We start from the raw sequence: 14,648 nt of genomic DNA, 5'->3' as shown, positions 1-14,648 counted from the left end.
CGCAGGCGGTCTCTCAAGTACCCAGGTCCAATACCATGAAGGGCTTTATAAGTGACGACTAGCGCCTTGAAGCGTATCCGAAGACCAATAGGCAGCCAGTGCAGCTCGCGGAGGATAGGTGTAACGTGGGTGTACCGAGGTGCACCCACAATCGCTCGCAATATTGCTTAAGCTACCCAGAATTAAGAGTACTTTTTCTATTCTCTAGTCACTGTGCCAGTTCTGGGGCTTGATGTACAGTGATTACCCTGTTGAGCTTAGTTAATGGACAGCTGATACCATTATTTTTCAGCACCGCTCTTGCTTTTAATTGGCATCTGTCTTCCCGTCATTCAAAATCGACAGCAGACTAAACAACATTCATGGAGGAAATGTTCCAAAAGGACAGGAGATGGGCAGTGATTACATTTGGTAAGTTTCATTAAATGGAAGACTGCCAAAAGAGACTAGGCACCAAATTGCCTATGTATGATTGTAGCAGATTAGAGTGCTTTGGCGACCACATAAGCACAATTCAAGTCCTTACTTATAGATATAATTATTGAGAAGCTGGACTGAAATGAGATGCATCCATAACGGTGAGGGCCTCAGGCAACTACACGTCCCTGATGAGAAATTAAAAAAATACAATGATCTATAATTAATCTAATAGCCCTCACTTAGAATCACATTAGACCCAGAGATAATAGTGTTTAACAAGATTCAGAAGTTAATTTCTGAAATATAAGACACTATTTATTTAGACATTCATCTCACACATACGTGATCCGGGCAGCACACATCCTTAAATCCTTAACGGTGCACGATAAATAGTCCCAAATAAACATCTAAAATTAAAACCATTAAAAACCAATGAAAAAAGGTTTAAAAATTAGCTTGCAAGGACGTATCATCCATACAATAACTAACAATATAACCCTACTGCCGCCTACTGCCATACACCTCCCTACCGGACAGTGTCGGCTGGCGGGCCCCCGGAGGAGAGCCTTCTCTGTGGCTGCTCCGACCCTGTGGAATCAGCTACCCCCAGAGATCCGGACCTTACCCACTCTCATGGCCTTCAGGAAAGCCGTTAAAGCCTGGCTGTTCCGGCAGGCCTGGGGCTGTTGACCTTAGTGTTAAGATCCAGCCCCGATTACAACGTATGTGTGTTGTGAATTTTAAACTATTTTTTACTTATTTTGCTTTTCTTTTTTTCTTCTTTCGTTGTAAGCCGCCCGGAGTCCTCCCGGGTTGGGCGGCCTATAAATTTAATAAATGAAATGAATGAAATGAAATGAAACCCAGCTAACAGCTGCAAACCACCCTTGGATCGCCAGGCCCAATGACAAAACCATGTGTTAAGAGCCTTCCAAAGCGCCAGTAGGTTAATCTCAGGGTAGTCGCTGGTGGAGAAAATGTTCTTCTCCTGGGTCTTATCAGATGGCATTCCCTGGTCCTGATGGGACCCATAAAATGCCTCTCCTGCCAATTCTGATGAGACAAGAAGATCTAACCAGGGGAAGAAAGTCCCCCAACTTGGCTTCATGCTATGTAGGGCTTTATAGGTCAGTGCCAGCTTGAATTAAACCTAGAAGCAAACTGGCAACTGATGCAGCTTATGGAGCAGTGGTGTAATATGCATTGATCGTGGAGCACACGACATAACTATTCACACTATTGCATTTTAGCGATAGCAATAGCAATAGCAGTTAGACTTATATACCACTTCATAGGGCTTTCAGCCCTCTCTAAGCGGTTTACAAAGTCAGCATATCGCCCCCAACAACAACAATCCGGGTCCTCATTTTACCCACCTCGGAAGGATGGAAGGCTGAGTCAACCCTGAGCCGGTGAGATTTGAACAGCCGAACTGCCGAACTAGCAGTCAGCTGAAGTAGCCTGCAGTACTGCACTCTAACCACTGCGCCACCTCGGCTGCAGTAACAGCTGCAGCTTACAGGTCAGTGGTGGGTTCCGGATCATGTTGCAACCAGTCCGGATCCCGTTGCAACCAGTGCACGCATGCGTCTTACTATCCAGCAACGCCTCCGCGACACTCCAGCTGCTTGGCGGAGCGTCGTGCAGGTGCTGTACGCGCTGTGTGCGTGCACGGAAGCACTAAAGAGTTTAAAGACAGGTAAGGAGCTTAGGCGGGTGGGTGGGCCCTCCAGAGCAGCATACCAGAATGGTACCCGGTGCTCCAGGCAGGCACCGGTACGCCCGTACCGAGGCGTACCGCCTGCAACCCACCACTGTTACAGGTACTCTTTAGGGTAGCCCCATGTACAGCATGTTACAGTAATCCATTCTGGAAGTGACCAGGACTTGAGTGACTAAGAGTGGAGCCTCCCGATCCAAAATGCTTAGATATATTTGAGTATTTCTCTGACTTTGAAAACCTGCCCTAATGAAATATATAAGGGACGAAGTATGCGTGTTCAGTGATAACAGATGCATTAACGTAACACATTAAGCTACGGTTTGTACTGGTTGTTTATTTTTTTTTTTAAATAAACCAGGTACAAGATACCACAGGAAGGAAAACTGAAAATGCAGGAAATCAAAACAATTGGAGCCTCATGGAAAAGTTTTGCTTTTTCAGCAAAGAAACTGCTCTTCAGAGTTTTGAACTGACTAAAACATTTTAGAGCCGAGGTGGCACAGTGGTTAGGGTGCAGTACGGCAGGCCACTTCAGCTGACTGCTATCTGCAGTTCGGCGGTTCAAATCTCACCGGCTCAAAGTTGACTCAGCCTTCCATCCTTCCGAGGTGGGTGAAATGAGGACCCAGACTGTGGGGGCGATATGCTGACTCTGTAAACCGCTTAGAGAGGGCTGAAAGCCCTATGAAGCGGTATATAAGTCTAACTGCTATTGCTATTTTTGGTAGGGCAGTTTCCAAAAGAAGGTTTTTCTAGGCTAATTTTTGTGTTACTGATGGATCAGTAACAATTAGCGGCTGCCTTTTTTCGTTGCTGTTATTACTTTCATATACTGCTTGGGAATTTCTCATTAATTTAATAAATTGAAATTGAAATTGAATTAGGGGGATATGGGTTAGACATGCTGAGCCTGATCCAGGTTTGAGTTTTCTAATTATTTGCAGATAATAATCAAACGAATCCAAATTGAGCAATGCAATGTTGATTGATTTCATATGGTTGGGAAACCATATTGCAAAAGTCCAAAGAAAATGAAAATTATCAAGCACTTCAAGGCTTTAGATGACCTATTGTCAGAAACTCCTTTATCAGGCTAGAACTTGCAAAGAAAATTCATAACTGAGAAACTGAATTACCAGCATTCATGTACACACTGCTGTACTATTTGTCAATTAAAATAGATACAAAATTAAGGGAAAGAGGCCAGAGCGATTCATTGATGAAGAGCAAACTGCCCAAATGCCACTTGCGTTGCCTAAGCAAACTCTCCCCCCCAAAAAAATTCTTTAAAAAAAACTGACAGCAACAAAACCGAAGAGCAGCTTACCTGGAGAAAAATCAAATTTCACTAACGTCTGCATCCCACCACCCCCCCCCACCCCCCGTTTTATTCTTCCTCCTTCCTTATCCACTTTGTCAGTAATGAAACGCAGAGCATTAGCTCCCCCAACTGACTATTCAGGGCATTGTCTTCCTTCTTCGATATAACTAAGGTACTCTGAACAGCATTAGAGGCATGCATACTGAACCCTAGGTCTGTATCAGAGGTGGGTTCCTACCAGTTCGCACCTATTCGGTAGAACCGGTTCGTCAAATCTACCGAACCGGTTAGAAGAGGTTCTACCAGTGGACCCGGAATGCAGGCCACACCTACAGAAGAGGTTCCAAAAGTTTTTTGAAACCCACCACTGGTCCTTGGATATGATTATTCTACACTATCATGCTCATATTTATAAAACTCAGTGCCTCTGTGAAAGGTAAGGATGACTACTGCGTTTGTGGTGCAATCAGAACATTGTGTGTGTTGAAGTTGTTTTAACGCAAACCAAAGATGCCTTTTAAAAAACAAGTTTACATCATATTCTTATGCAGGCCAGGGCTGGGTGTGAGGTAATTTAAGGGGGTTCTGACAAGTGTCGTCGGCATCGTTATATCCGGTCACGTGGGTGGCAAGCCACTCCCATCCGGTCACATGGGTGGCAAGCCACTCCCACAAAGGAGGCCACACCCCCAGAGTAGGTTCGAACAATTTTTGAAACCCACCACTGGTCTGTATGTACTGAAAAAAATTGTGTACAAATCTGAAAAACTAAGATGCCAGTACAGTTTAAAGAAGAGCCAGCCTGAAGAAGGAAAAAAAAAAAAAAAACAAATACACTTCAGGAAAGATAAGTAGCAATATCACACAATTCACTTTCATTTTTGCTTCTATTGTTCCTTATCCTTTAATTTGCTAAAAACAAATAGCAAAGTAGCAAATAAAAATGAACAGGAGCCCAACACCAGCAATTATTTTTGCACCCTCATTTTGTAAGAGTTTTGAAACTGAAAACAATTATGGAGTTATTCAGTACTTACAATATCATACCCCAAGTTAGCATACTGGAGAAACTTTTCAACTAATGGACGAGATAGCTGATTGAATCGATAACGGAAGAGGTCCATTTCTTGTTGGATAAACCATCTCTTAAGCTCCTCCCTATAATCGAACAATGAAATGCAGTTGATTTAGACACATACAATAAATCAGAGTTTTTTCTAGAGCAGGGGTGTCAAACTGAAGCCCCCCGGCGCCTGGATCTGGCCTGCAGGGTGCTTAGATCTATCCCGCGGAAACAGCTCTGGAAACAGCCAAGAACCAGCCTGCGGCACCTCTGCCAGTGAAAACGGAGCTCGCGTGCGGCCCTCCTGAGCTCCATTTTCGCTGGCAGAGATTGCAGGAAGCCACTGCAGCCAAAAACGGAGCTCGGGAGCCCGCTTTCGCTGGCTGGCAGAGTGCTCGGGCCCCCACAGGCGCCTCTGACACAAGTGACGTTGAGCTGGCCGTGTCCAATCTGGCCACACCCACTGAGGTTGATGCGTCCCTCAATGAAATCGAATTTGACACCCCTGCTCTAGAGATTTCAATGAGATAGGAAAAAAGCTTATTCACTACATTTAACTTTCTATTTTTACAGCTAATTGGAACAAAATACAGTTTGTAAGTCCTATAAGACAACAGTGAGCTGGAGACTGATATTTTATGAATACAGGATATAATTTTTAAATGGTTATTTTGTTCAACCAGGCAAGAAATTGTACCAAAGCAGAATTTACTTAGAAAAGCAGAATTCAAACATTTATTTATACTGTTTATACTGGCCCTGATTTATACTGGCCCTGATGCTCTTGCACTCTCTAAAAGACCATTAGGTATTAAATCTTCTACTATGAAAATGACACTCTAACAATACCATTTTTTTAAAAAATCAAAAATAAATTTGGACAAAACCCAAGAAATTTGAATTACAGAATCAAAATATCCTATATTACTCAAACAATATCTTCAGCCTTTATGGAATATTAAGTATGTGCCTTATGATCACAAAATAGAGAAGGAAATATTAATATTTTGTTAAATTATATGCCTCAAATTTCAAATCTTTCAAACTACGAAAACCTTTGGATATATTATACTTGGATAATTGACCCATGTCATATCATGTACTCATAGAAACTCAGCTGTACAGTATCCTAGTCTGTATAAACTCTATACTTTCAGACAAGCAAGACTGGACCATACGGACCATTCTATATAACCTAGGTTCAAATATTTGTTTAAAATAAAGTCACAATATAGGGAAATCGAATAAAATTATGTAATCTCTAATTTGTGCGTGCATAGAATATTACATATATTCTTTATGCATGTAGAGCAGCATTTATATATTATACTATGGCTTGATTTATATTATCTATATAAACAAACTGGAAAACTGATGTATAGCTATATAAATGTATTTCTATCTATACAGAAATAAATATAATTTAGGCATTTAGGTGTTTCGTTTTTTTAAATTGATTTTCAGTTTAATTTAGAGGTGTTCGGGTTTTTTTCCTAATTCCTTGGGTTATTTTTCCTCTTTCCACTGTTGTTAATTTTTTCTCCATCTTGAAAACAAGATTTCTTTAAAGTAGTTTACATAATACCGATATAGTTGCATCATATTAAACAAATTATTTTTGAAATCAATTGTATTATTTTTACATTCAATAAAAATGTGTGAAGTCACACACAGGAAAAAACCTTTTAGCATCGCAGCATTTTGTTTCAACTTACATGTTGAATATGCCAAATATATAGCCAGCGACAGTATTCTATTTTGTTCATAAGGCAAAAAAAATTAAGAACAAATAACTGTGATAGCAAAGTACAATATCAAATAGTTGTGAATAAAAGCAGTTGACAGTGTAAAGCTTTGGCCTCATGATGGCACTGCTCAACTACTAAAATATCTAACAGACCACACTATCACATACATTGTGAAATTGTGCATGTTTTGACTTATTGTGAACCACACGATAGGACACCACATGATACAAAAAGGTTATTTGAAGAATTGAACATTTATTATAAGCATCTGACACTAAATCCTAAAGGCAACGACATAATGCTAATTCTTGCTGAAACTCCTGATGGAAAAGCCAGGATTCTTCTGATAGCTTGTTGGTAGAACGATTTCCTCATGTGGGAAGTTATCATCCAGCCCTCTCCCAGAAAAATGAAATATCCTAGGAAATATTGAAAAGGCAGAATATTTCTCTGGATGTGAAAAGAAACATGTTTCAAAGACAGAATACCTGCCTATAGCTTTCTGCCCATCCCCAGCTAATGGGCCATTAAGAAGGCCAGGCTAGCCCACTTTACATAATAAAGACTTCTCCTCACTGCAGCTGTAGGGGGAAGGGATATTACTCAACTGACCACAAGGCAACTGAGAACTCATCACAGCCTAGAGAGTAGCCCCTGCATGGCACCATGGGAGACTGACAACCAGTCAGAATACATTTCTTACACAGGAACAGGAAACAGAGAGGTGGGACTGAACAGGGTATAAAAAGCCTAGCAAGCCCCTTCCTCACCTCTTCTCTCTTCTTCTCCACCAACATTGAAGCATGTGATCACCTTTTCTGGTCAGGGCTCAAGCCATGTGGTCCTGCCCACCATTAAAACCATCTTTCCACGCAGCCTCCATGTCTCCAGTGTCTTCTTCCCCACTTGGAGCTGAACCCAAAAGGACATTTCTTTCAACACTCAATTTGAGCTATCTAACTTTTAAGCCATAACACATACATGCTGTCGTTACTTTTAAAGCCCTACATGGTATCGGACCTGGGTACTTGAGAGACCGCCTCCTGCCAATCACCTCCCAAAGACCGATTAGATCCCACAGACTAGGCCTCCTCCGAATTCCATCCGCCGGCCAATGTCGGCTGGCGACCCCTCGGGGGAGGGCCTTCTCTGTGGCTGCTCCGACCCTCTGGAACGATCTCCCCGTGGAGATCCGGACCCTCACTACCCTTCCGGCCTTTCGCAAAGCAACTAAGACTTGGCTGTTCCGGCAGGCGTGGGGGCTGTTGAATTATCCAGCCCCACTCGAGGTACTACTGTTGTTGAATTTTAAATTGCTGTTTTTTTTTTTTTTGTTTTTTTTTTGTATCCCCTCCCCTTTTTATTGTTAGCCGCCCTGAGTCTCTCGGGAATAGGGCGGCATACAAACCAAATAAATTAAATGAAATGAATGAAATGGAAATAACTTTCCCCAATATAAGCTTAAATGCAGATTCTATCTACTACTTCCCAGAGAAAGAGAGAGAGAGAAATCATAAAATAGCATGGCATGACCGCGCTCGTCAAAATAGCGGTGATAAAATCGCGTCGCTAAAGCCACGACGTCATCACCGCATGTCATCACCGCCGCGACAACAGCGCGGCAACAGAAGGGCGCTTTAAAATGGCGCCGCAGCAGAAAGCCAATTTCAATTAAGGTAAGGGTTAGGATTAGGTTTAGGGGTTTGTTTTAGGGTTAGGTTTAGGGTTAGGGTTAGGTTTAGGGTTAGGTTTAGGGTTAGGTTTAGCATTAGGTTTAGCGTTAGGTTTAGCGTTAGGTTTAGGTTTAGGGTTAGGGTTAGGTTTAGGGTACTGAGTGCTTGGGAATGCGCGGATTTGCCCTCCGCGATTATGTCACCCTGGTAGGGTCGCGTTTTTCCTTAGCGCTTCGAATGGCGCGAATTAGTCTTCGCGCTTATGTCTCCGCGGATAAGGGCTTCGCGGATTTGTGGTGGAACCATAAAATAGTGCTTATTTGCCTGTGAAAATTATTTTAAGATGCTCATTGCAGTGTGCATACATATACAGGTAGTCCTCAACTTACAAACCATGTGTTTAGTGACCATTCAAAGTTACAACAGCGCCGAATAGTGACTTATCACCCTTTTTCACACTTAACAACCACTGCAGCATCCCCATGGTCACATCATCAAAATTTGGACTCTTGACAACGGGCTCATATTTATGACGGCTGCAGTGTCCCTGGGTCATGTGACCCCCCTTTGCAGCCTTCTGACAAAGTCAATGAGGGAAGCCAGATTCACTTAACAACCGTGCTACTAACTTAACAACTGCAGTGATTCACTTAACAACTGTGGCAAGAAAAGTCATAAAACGTGTCAAAACTCACTTAAAAACTGTCTTAACTTAACAATACAAAATTCGGGCTCAATTGTAGTCATAGGTAGTCATACATATGTGTTGTGGCCCAGCAGGAGCCATTGGAGCTGCCACCAGACTCCGACAGCGAGGGGCCCTATGAGCCGGCTCTGGAAGATGTGGAGGATCCTGGACAGGATTCCGACTCTGAGCAGGGCGCAGAGAGGCTGGTTGGCCACCAGGAGGCGCCTGAGCCTTGGACCAGTGGGGAGGAGACAAAGGGAGCATGCCCTCGACGTCAAGCCTTGGAGTAGTGGGGAGGAGACAAGGGAGTGTGATCCTGATGTCATGCATTGGAGCAGTGGGGAGGAGACAAGGGAGTTGGTCCTGGATACCAGGCAACAGAGGGCTAATAGGCGTAAAGAGCAGTTACGCAATTATAGGAGATAATTGAACTCAGCTGGTGGTAATTAGGCTCCTCTCAAGACTATAAAAGGAATGGCTTTCCACACACTCATCGCAGGAGTCAACGTATTTCCTAGAGCTGTAGAAGCTATCGTGGCTAGCTTGGCAGGCTGGATTGCTGCCAAGGTCTAGTCTGTGTGTTAATAAATCCTTGCAGTATCTTTGTCTCGGCGTGCTTTGGTGTAGGACGAGGGGGGTCAGAACACATATGTGTATTTAAAAGAGCATGTGGGATTATCTCTTGGACAATTAAATATTACTTATAGGGTTTTATCGATCTTTTGACAAAGAAAAACGACTTTCCCCTCACAACAATAAATGACTTTTTAAGAAATCAGGCATTATAACAGCATCAGCCTAAGAGATATTATACTTAAGGAAGACCAAATCTGTAGACCAAATCTATAACTGGCTATTACTTATAAAGTTGCATACAGCATAGGGCAGGGGTGTCAAACTCAAGGCCCATGGACCGGATCCAGTCTGCAGGGTGCTTAGATCTGGCGCCCAGGGCCGGCCCTGAAACAGCAAAAGACCGGCCCACAGTGCCTCTGCCAGCAAAAACGGAGCTTGGTGGGGCTGGCTGCAGGAGGCTGTCGTGGCCAAAACTGGGGCACGTTCACTGGCAGAGGGCTATTGAACAAACTAAAAACAAAACAAAAGGAGAAATGTTTCCCCTTTTGCATTTGAATATACAAGAAAAGGACAGGAAAGGAGAAAGAAAAAGAAGGGAAGATGGGGAGAGAGCAGGAAGGAAAAATACAAAAGAGGGGAAGGAAGAAGAAAGGAGAATGAAGAGGGAAGGAAAAAGAAGAAAAGGGAGGGCAGGAAGGAGGGAGGAAGATTATAATGAGAGTAAGGGACAGAGGTGGGTTCCTACCAGTTCGCACCTATTCGGTAGAACCGGTTCGTCAAATCTACCGAACCGGTTAGAAGAGGTTCCACCAGTGGACCCGGAAAGCAGGCCACACCTACAGAAGAGGTTCCAAAATATTTTGAAACCCACCACTGGTACTTGGATACGATTATTCTACACTACCATGCTCCTATTTATAAAACTCAGTGCCTCTGTGAAAGGTAAGGATGACTACTGCGTTTGTGGTGCAATCAGAACATTGCGTGTGTTGAAGTTGTTTTAACGCAAACCAAAGATGCCTTTTAAAAAACAAGTTTACATCCTATTCTTATGCATGCCAGGGCTGTGTGTGAGGTAATTTAAGGTGGTTCTGACAAGCATCGTCAGCATCTTCATATCCGATCACATGGGCGGCAAGCCACTCCCACAAAGGAGGCCACACCCACAGAGTAGGTTCGAACAATTTTTGAAACTCACCACTGGTAAGGGAGGATCTCGTTTTGGAAACCACAACTCCAAAATATATGCAATTATCAAATACATCTGAAAATCATAATACACTATAGGTTTTAACAACTGGATCTTATCATAACTGGAAAAAAAGTACTTACGATTGGCAGTAGGCAAGGCGCAGTATAAAATGAGAAATATGATCTTTTCTCCTTGCATCATAATCATCTTCAATCAAAGCCTAGTTAGAAAAGAATACAGCAATAAACAAAACGTGCATCACATCCAGCGTAGCATACTATATATTAGTGAATGGTAACATCCCCATGAACAGAAGCTAAGCTTAGATAATTATAGTTTTCCTCTTCCCTCATATATTTCCAATCTCCTGCAACTTCCTCCCTTCAAAGCATTCTTTTTTAAGAGAATCAAGGTACAAGACAGTTTAAGTTGTATTTTATTAATTGCAATTGGGGGGGAAAAAACTTTCATACGACACTTTTGTCTAAGTTGGGCCAATTACGCCAACCACCATATTGTAGACACAACACACAGCGATCGTCCTGTTTGTCTATCACCCGAACTCTCTGGAAAAGTATTTTGGGTAGTTCAGGGGTCTACCAAGCAAGGATGTAATGCAGCGGTGGGATTCAAATAATTAAACAACCGGTTCTCTGCCCTAATGATCAGCAGGATAGGTGGGGCTTGGTGGTCATGTGACCGGGAGGGCGTGGCCAACTCAACGTCACTCAGGTCGATGGGCGCTTCGCCTTCAGTGTTACAATGTAATAAGGGTTAACCAGAGAGGCAGTTTCTGTAAGCAGGGCAATAAAGGTTAGGCTGGAAACAACACCAGAATGTTTCCTTCCTGCCTTCCGTACAGAATTAGCCCTGCAAAGTGGGAAAAACCCAAAATGAGATTTCTTCCAACAACCATTTCTCCGAACTGCGTAGAAAGTTACCAACCGGTTCTCCCGAATAGGTGCAAACTGGCTGAATCCCACCACTGATGTAATAATGGATGAAGGGAAAAGGATAGCATAACCCCAATCTACCTTTTCTTTTCTACAATTTTGTATTCCACTGACCGTAACACTTTGCTACATGGAACGTTAAAAAGCCAGTCATTTATGCAGGCCATAACAGGGCTAATTGCAGGGTTTATTACAAGGGCAATCAAAAGTAATTGGAACCAGGTACACAATAATCACTTGGAAGTGCAGGAGGAAATGCCAAATTCAAAGGTGAAAATCACATCCAAGACCCATTACATTACAAGACCATTACAAATTACATCCAAGACCCATTGAAATTGGATCTCTCATCAGATGGTATTTTATTTTATTCTGGGTGCCAAGCATCAGGGGCATATTATTTACTTCTACTTACATAATATGGAAATTTAAGGTGCTTAAGTTCCGACTCTAGCTTTTCTTGGTAAAAGTCACAACCTTTCACATAACTCACACCCAAGTTCTCAACTGCTTTGAGTACTGCAAAAAACAGACAAGAGTGTTGAAATATGACAATGGAGAAGAGATAAAAAAACATACAGTAGCTGAAAATTTAAGAACCAGATTATAGTAATCACATGCGCAGTAGAACCTCTGGTCACAAATGCGTCTGACCTACGACCAAATCGGGTTCTGACCAATATTTCACTTTTTTTTTTCCGCAGTTGATTTCCCCTTCCGAGCCATTTTTTTTTCTAACCACCAAATTTCCAAAATTAGGTTCGGGTTATGGTAAAATCAGTTTGCGACCAAAGTTATGGAACGAATTATAGTTGTAACCAGAGGTTCTACTGTATTGTGAATGCTATCCTATCAAACAGAATTCAAAATGTATTAGTTCTGTAACTATGAAAAAAGATGAAGAAATATGCAATTCCACCAAAATATGAACTTGGATCCTTCTGAAAAGCTACATATAATGGGGGAAAAAAACTATTTTGTGTTATATACTCTATATACTCACATTTTAATCTATCAACTGCAAAACTTTCGAACTCCATCAGAGAAATATTTTCAGTAGGGGGCTGCAGATAGAACTGGACACTAAGAGGATATGACTCTTGTTTATCCCCCAATTTCAAAGCTCCCCGTCTTGAAGAAAACTGCATTTTTTCCACATAGACCTATAAAGAATGTTGCAAAACTTTAATAAGACATGGAATCAACAACAAGACAGAAAAAGATAAACATGAGTCAGAATATTCATTACATATATTATATAAGAATGCAAGTTTTATTCTGGGATCAGGTTGCTTCTAGACTAGGTTACATGCATTTGATGTTATGATTTTCTCCCCAAACACAGCTACATAATTTTAAGAGCAATTCAAATTTTACGTTTTGTAAAAATCAGGCCACTGGCAAGGAAATGGCATGAAACAGTCACCAGGAAATGAACTCAACTTGAGGACATATTTATTGTACAGTAAAATGAACAGCATCCATTCAAAATCTCTTTGCTGCCCTCAAAGGGAAAATATAGACAAGAGGAGGTTAGAGTCCTACCCACAAATACTTTAATAAAAGTGGATTGAGGCTAAGTTCCTCCTAAGTTTTTACAGCAAAAATCCTACATTCCTTTTATTCCTTAACCAGCAACTAAATGCTCAATATAAAAGGAGCAACAAGAATGAACCCTGTATCTCTCATACAGGTGAAACTCGAAAAATTAGAATATCGTGCAGAAGTTCATTTATTTCAGTAATGCAACTTAAAAGGTGAAACTAATATATGAGATAAGACTCATTACAGGCAAAGCAAGATAGTTCAAGCTGTGATTTGTCACAATTGTGATGATTATGGCATGCAGCTCATGAAAACCCCAAATCCACCATCTCAGAAAATTAGAATATTACATGCAATCAATAAAACAAGGATTGTACATAGAACAATATCGGACCTCTGAAAAGTATAAGCATGCATATGTACTCAGTACTTGGTTTGGGCCCCTTTTGCAGCAATTACTGCCTCAATGCGGCGTGGCATGGAAGCTATCAGCCTGTGGCACTGCTGAGGGGTTATGGAAGACCAGGATGCTTCAATAGCGACCCTTAGGTCTTCTGCATTGTTCGGTCTCATGTCTCTCATCTTTCTCTTGGCAATGCCCCATAGATTCTCTATGGGGTTCAGATCAGGCGAGTTTGCTGGCCAACGAAGCACAATAATCCCACAGTCATTGAACCAGGTTCTGGTGCTTTTGGCAGTGTGGGCAGCTGGAAAATGAAGTCAGCATCCCCATAAATCTCGTCTGCAGAAGGAAGCATGAAGTGCTCCAAAATCTCCTGGTAGACGGCTGCGTTGACCCTGGTCTTAATGAAGCACAGTGGTCCAAAGTCTTGTTGCTCAGTGGTCCAAAGTCCTCTTTTCTGATGAGAGCAACTTTTGCATCTCATTTGGAAACCAAGGACCCAGAGTATGGAATAAGAATGGGGAGGCCAATCAAGCACAGTAATCCCACGGTCATTGAACCAGGTTTTGGTGCTTTTGGCAAAAGTTGTAACCAATTGACACACTTTCTATAGTATGTAAAGAAAGAGGATTCTTTGCGTTGTGTTGGTTTGTGCGTATTCAAAAATAAATAATAAAAAGTTTCAAAAAAAAAAAGAAAAGAATGAAGCCTGCAAACCACATCTGACCTTAAATGCCTGGAGACCTATGACTAAGGTTAAAAAGGAGGAAAAGAAAGGAGAGAAGGGAAGGGAGTGGTGGAAAGAAGGAAGGAGAGAAGAAAGAGAAGAAAGTGGGATAGGAAGGAGGGAGGGAAGAAGGTAGGGAAGCAAGGAGGGAAAGAGGGAGGGAAGGAAGGAGAGAAGGAGAGTAGATAGGAAGGAGGGAAGGAGGGAAGAAAGGAGGGAACTTAAGAGAAGAGAAAGGAAGGAGGGAAGGAGGAAAGGAGGGAGGGAAGGTATGAGAGAAGGAGGGGGGGATGAAGAGAGGAAAGGGAAGGGGAAGGAAAGGAGGAAAGGAAAAGAAAGGAGGGAAGGAAGGAGGGAAGGAGAGAAGGAGGGAGGGAAGGAAGGGGAGTGGGAAAGAAGAAACAAGGGAAGGAAAGAGGGAGGGAGGGAAGAAGATACCTAACCTTTCATGTCTATAATGATTTTTGGAGTAATAAAATAATATAAAGTGTTTATATTTTACTGAAATAGCCCACTAGGGGGAGCTATACCATGTGGTAATGGCGGAGGGAAAGAATATGTAAATGCTTGAGAGGAGAACAATGAATTGTAAAGGGAGTGGCTATGAATTGAGCGG

At 42.2% G+C, this 14,648-nt stretch overlaps 1 protein-coding gene across 1 annotated transcript in view; it reads right to left on the bottom strand.

The window, feature by feature from the left end:
* The window catches only part of PRIM2 (DNA primase subunit 2), a 112,675-nt gene that overhangs the window by 88,127 nt on the left and 9,900 nt on the right, over positions 1 to 14,648 (bottom strand). The window contains exons 2-5 of the mRNA XM_032216834.1: positions 12,361 to 12,520; positions 11,773 to 11,876; positions 10,545 to 10,624; positions 4,502 to 4,622 (exon numbers count right to left, since the gene is read on the bottom strand). Of these exons, the coding sequence (XP_032072725.1) occupies positions 4,502 to 4,622; positions 10,545 to 10,624; positions 11,773 to 11,876; positions 12,361 to 12,505 (450 nt within the window). The 5' untranslated portion in view covers positions 12,506 to 12,520. The remainder of the gene's footprint in view (positions 1 to 4,501; positions 4,623 to 10,544; positions 10,625 to 11,772; positions 11,877 to 12,360; positions 12,521 to 14,648) is intronic.

The sequence above is a fragment of the Thamnophis elegans genome, chromosome 4 (genome assembly GCF_009769535.1).
Source record: "Thamnophis elegans isolate rThaEle1 chromosome 4, rThaEle1.pri, whole genome shotgun sequence".
Lineage (NCBI taxonomy): Eukaryota > Metazoa > Chordata > Lepidosauria > Squamata > Colubridae > Thamnophis > Thamnophis elegans.
This window is presented reverse-complemented; position numbering and strand designations above follow the sequence as displayed.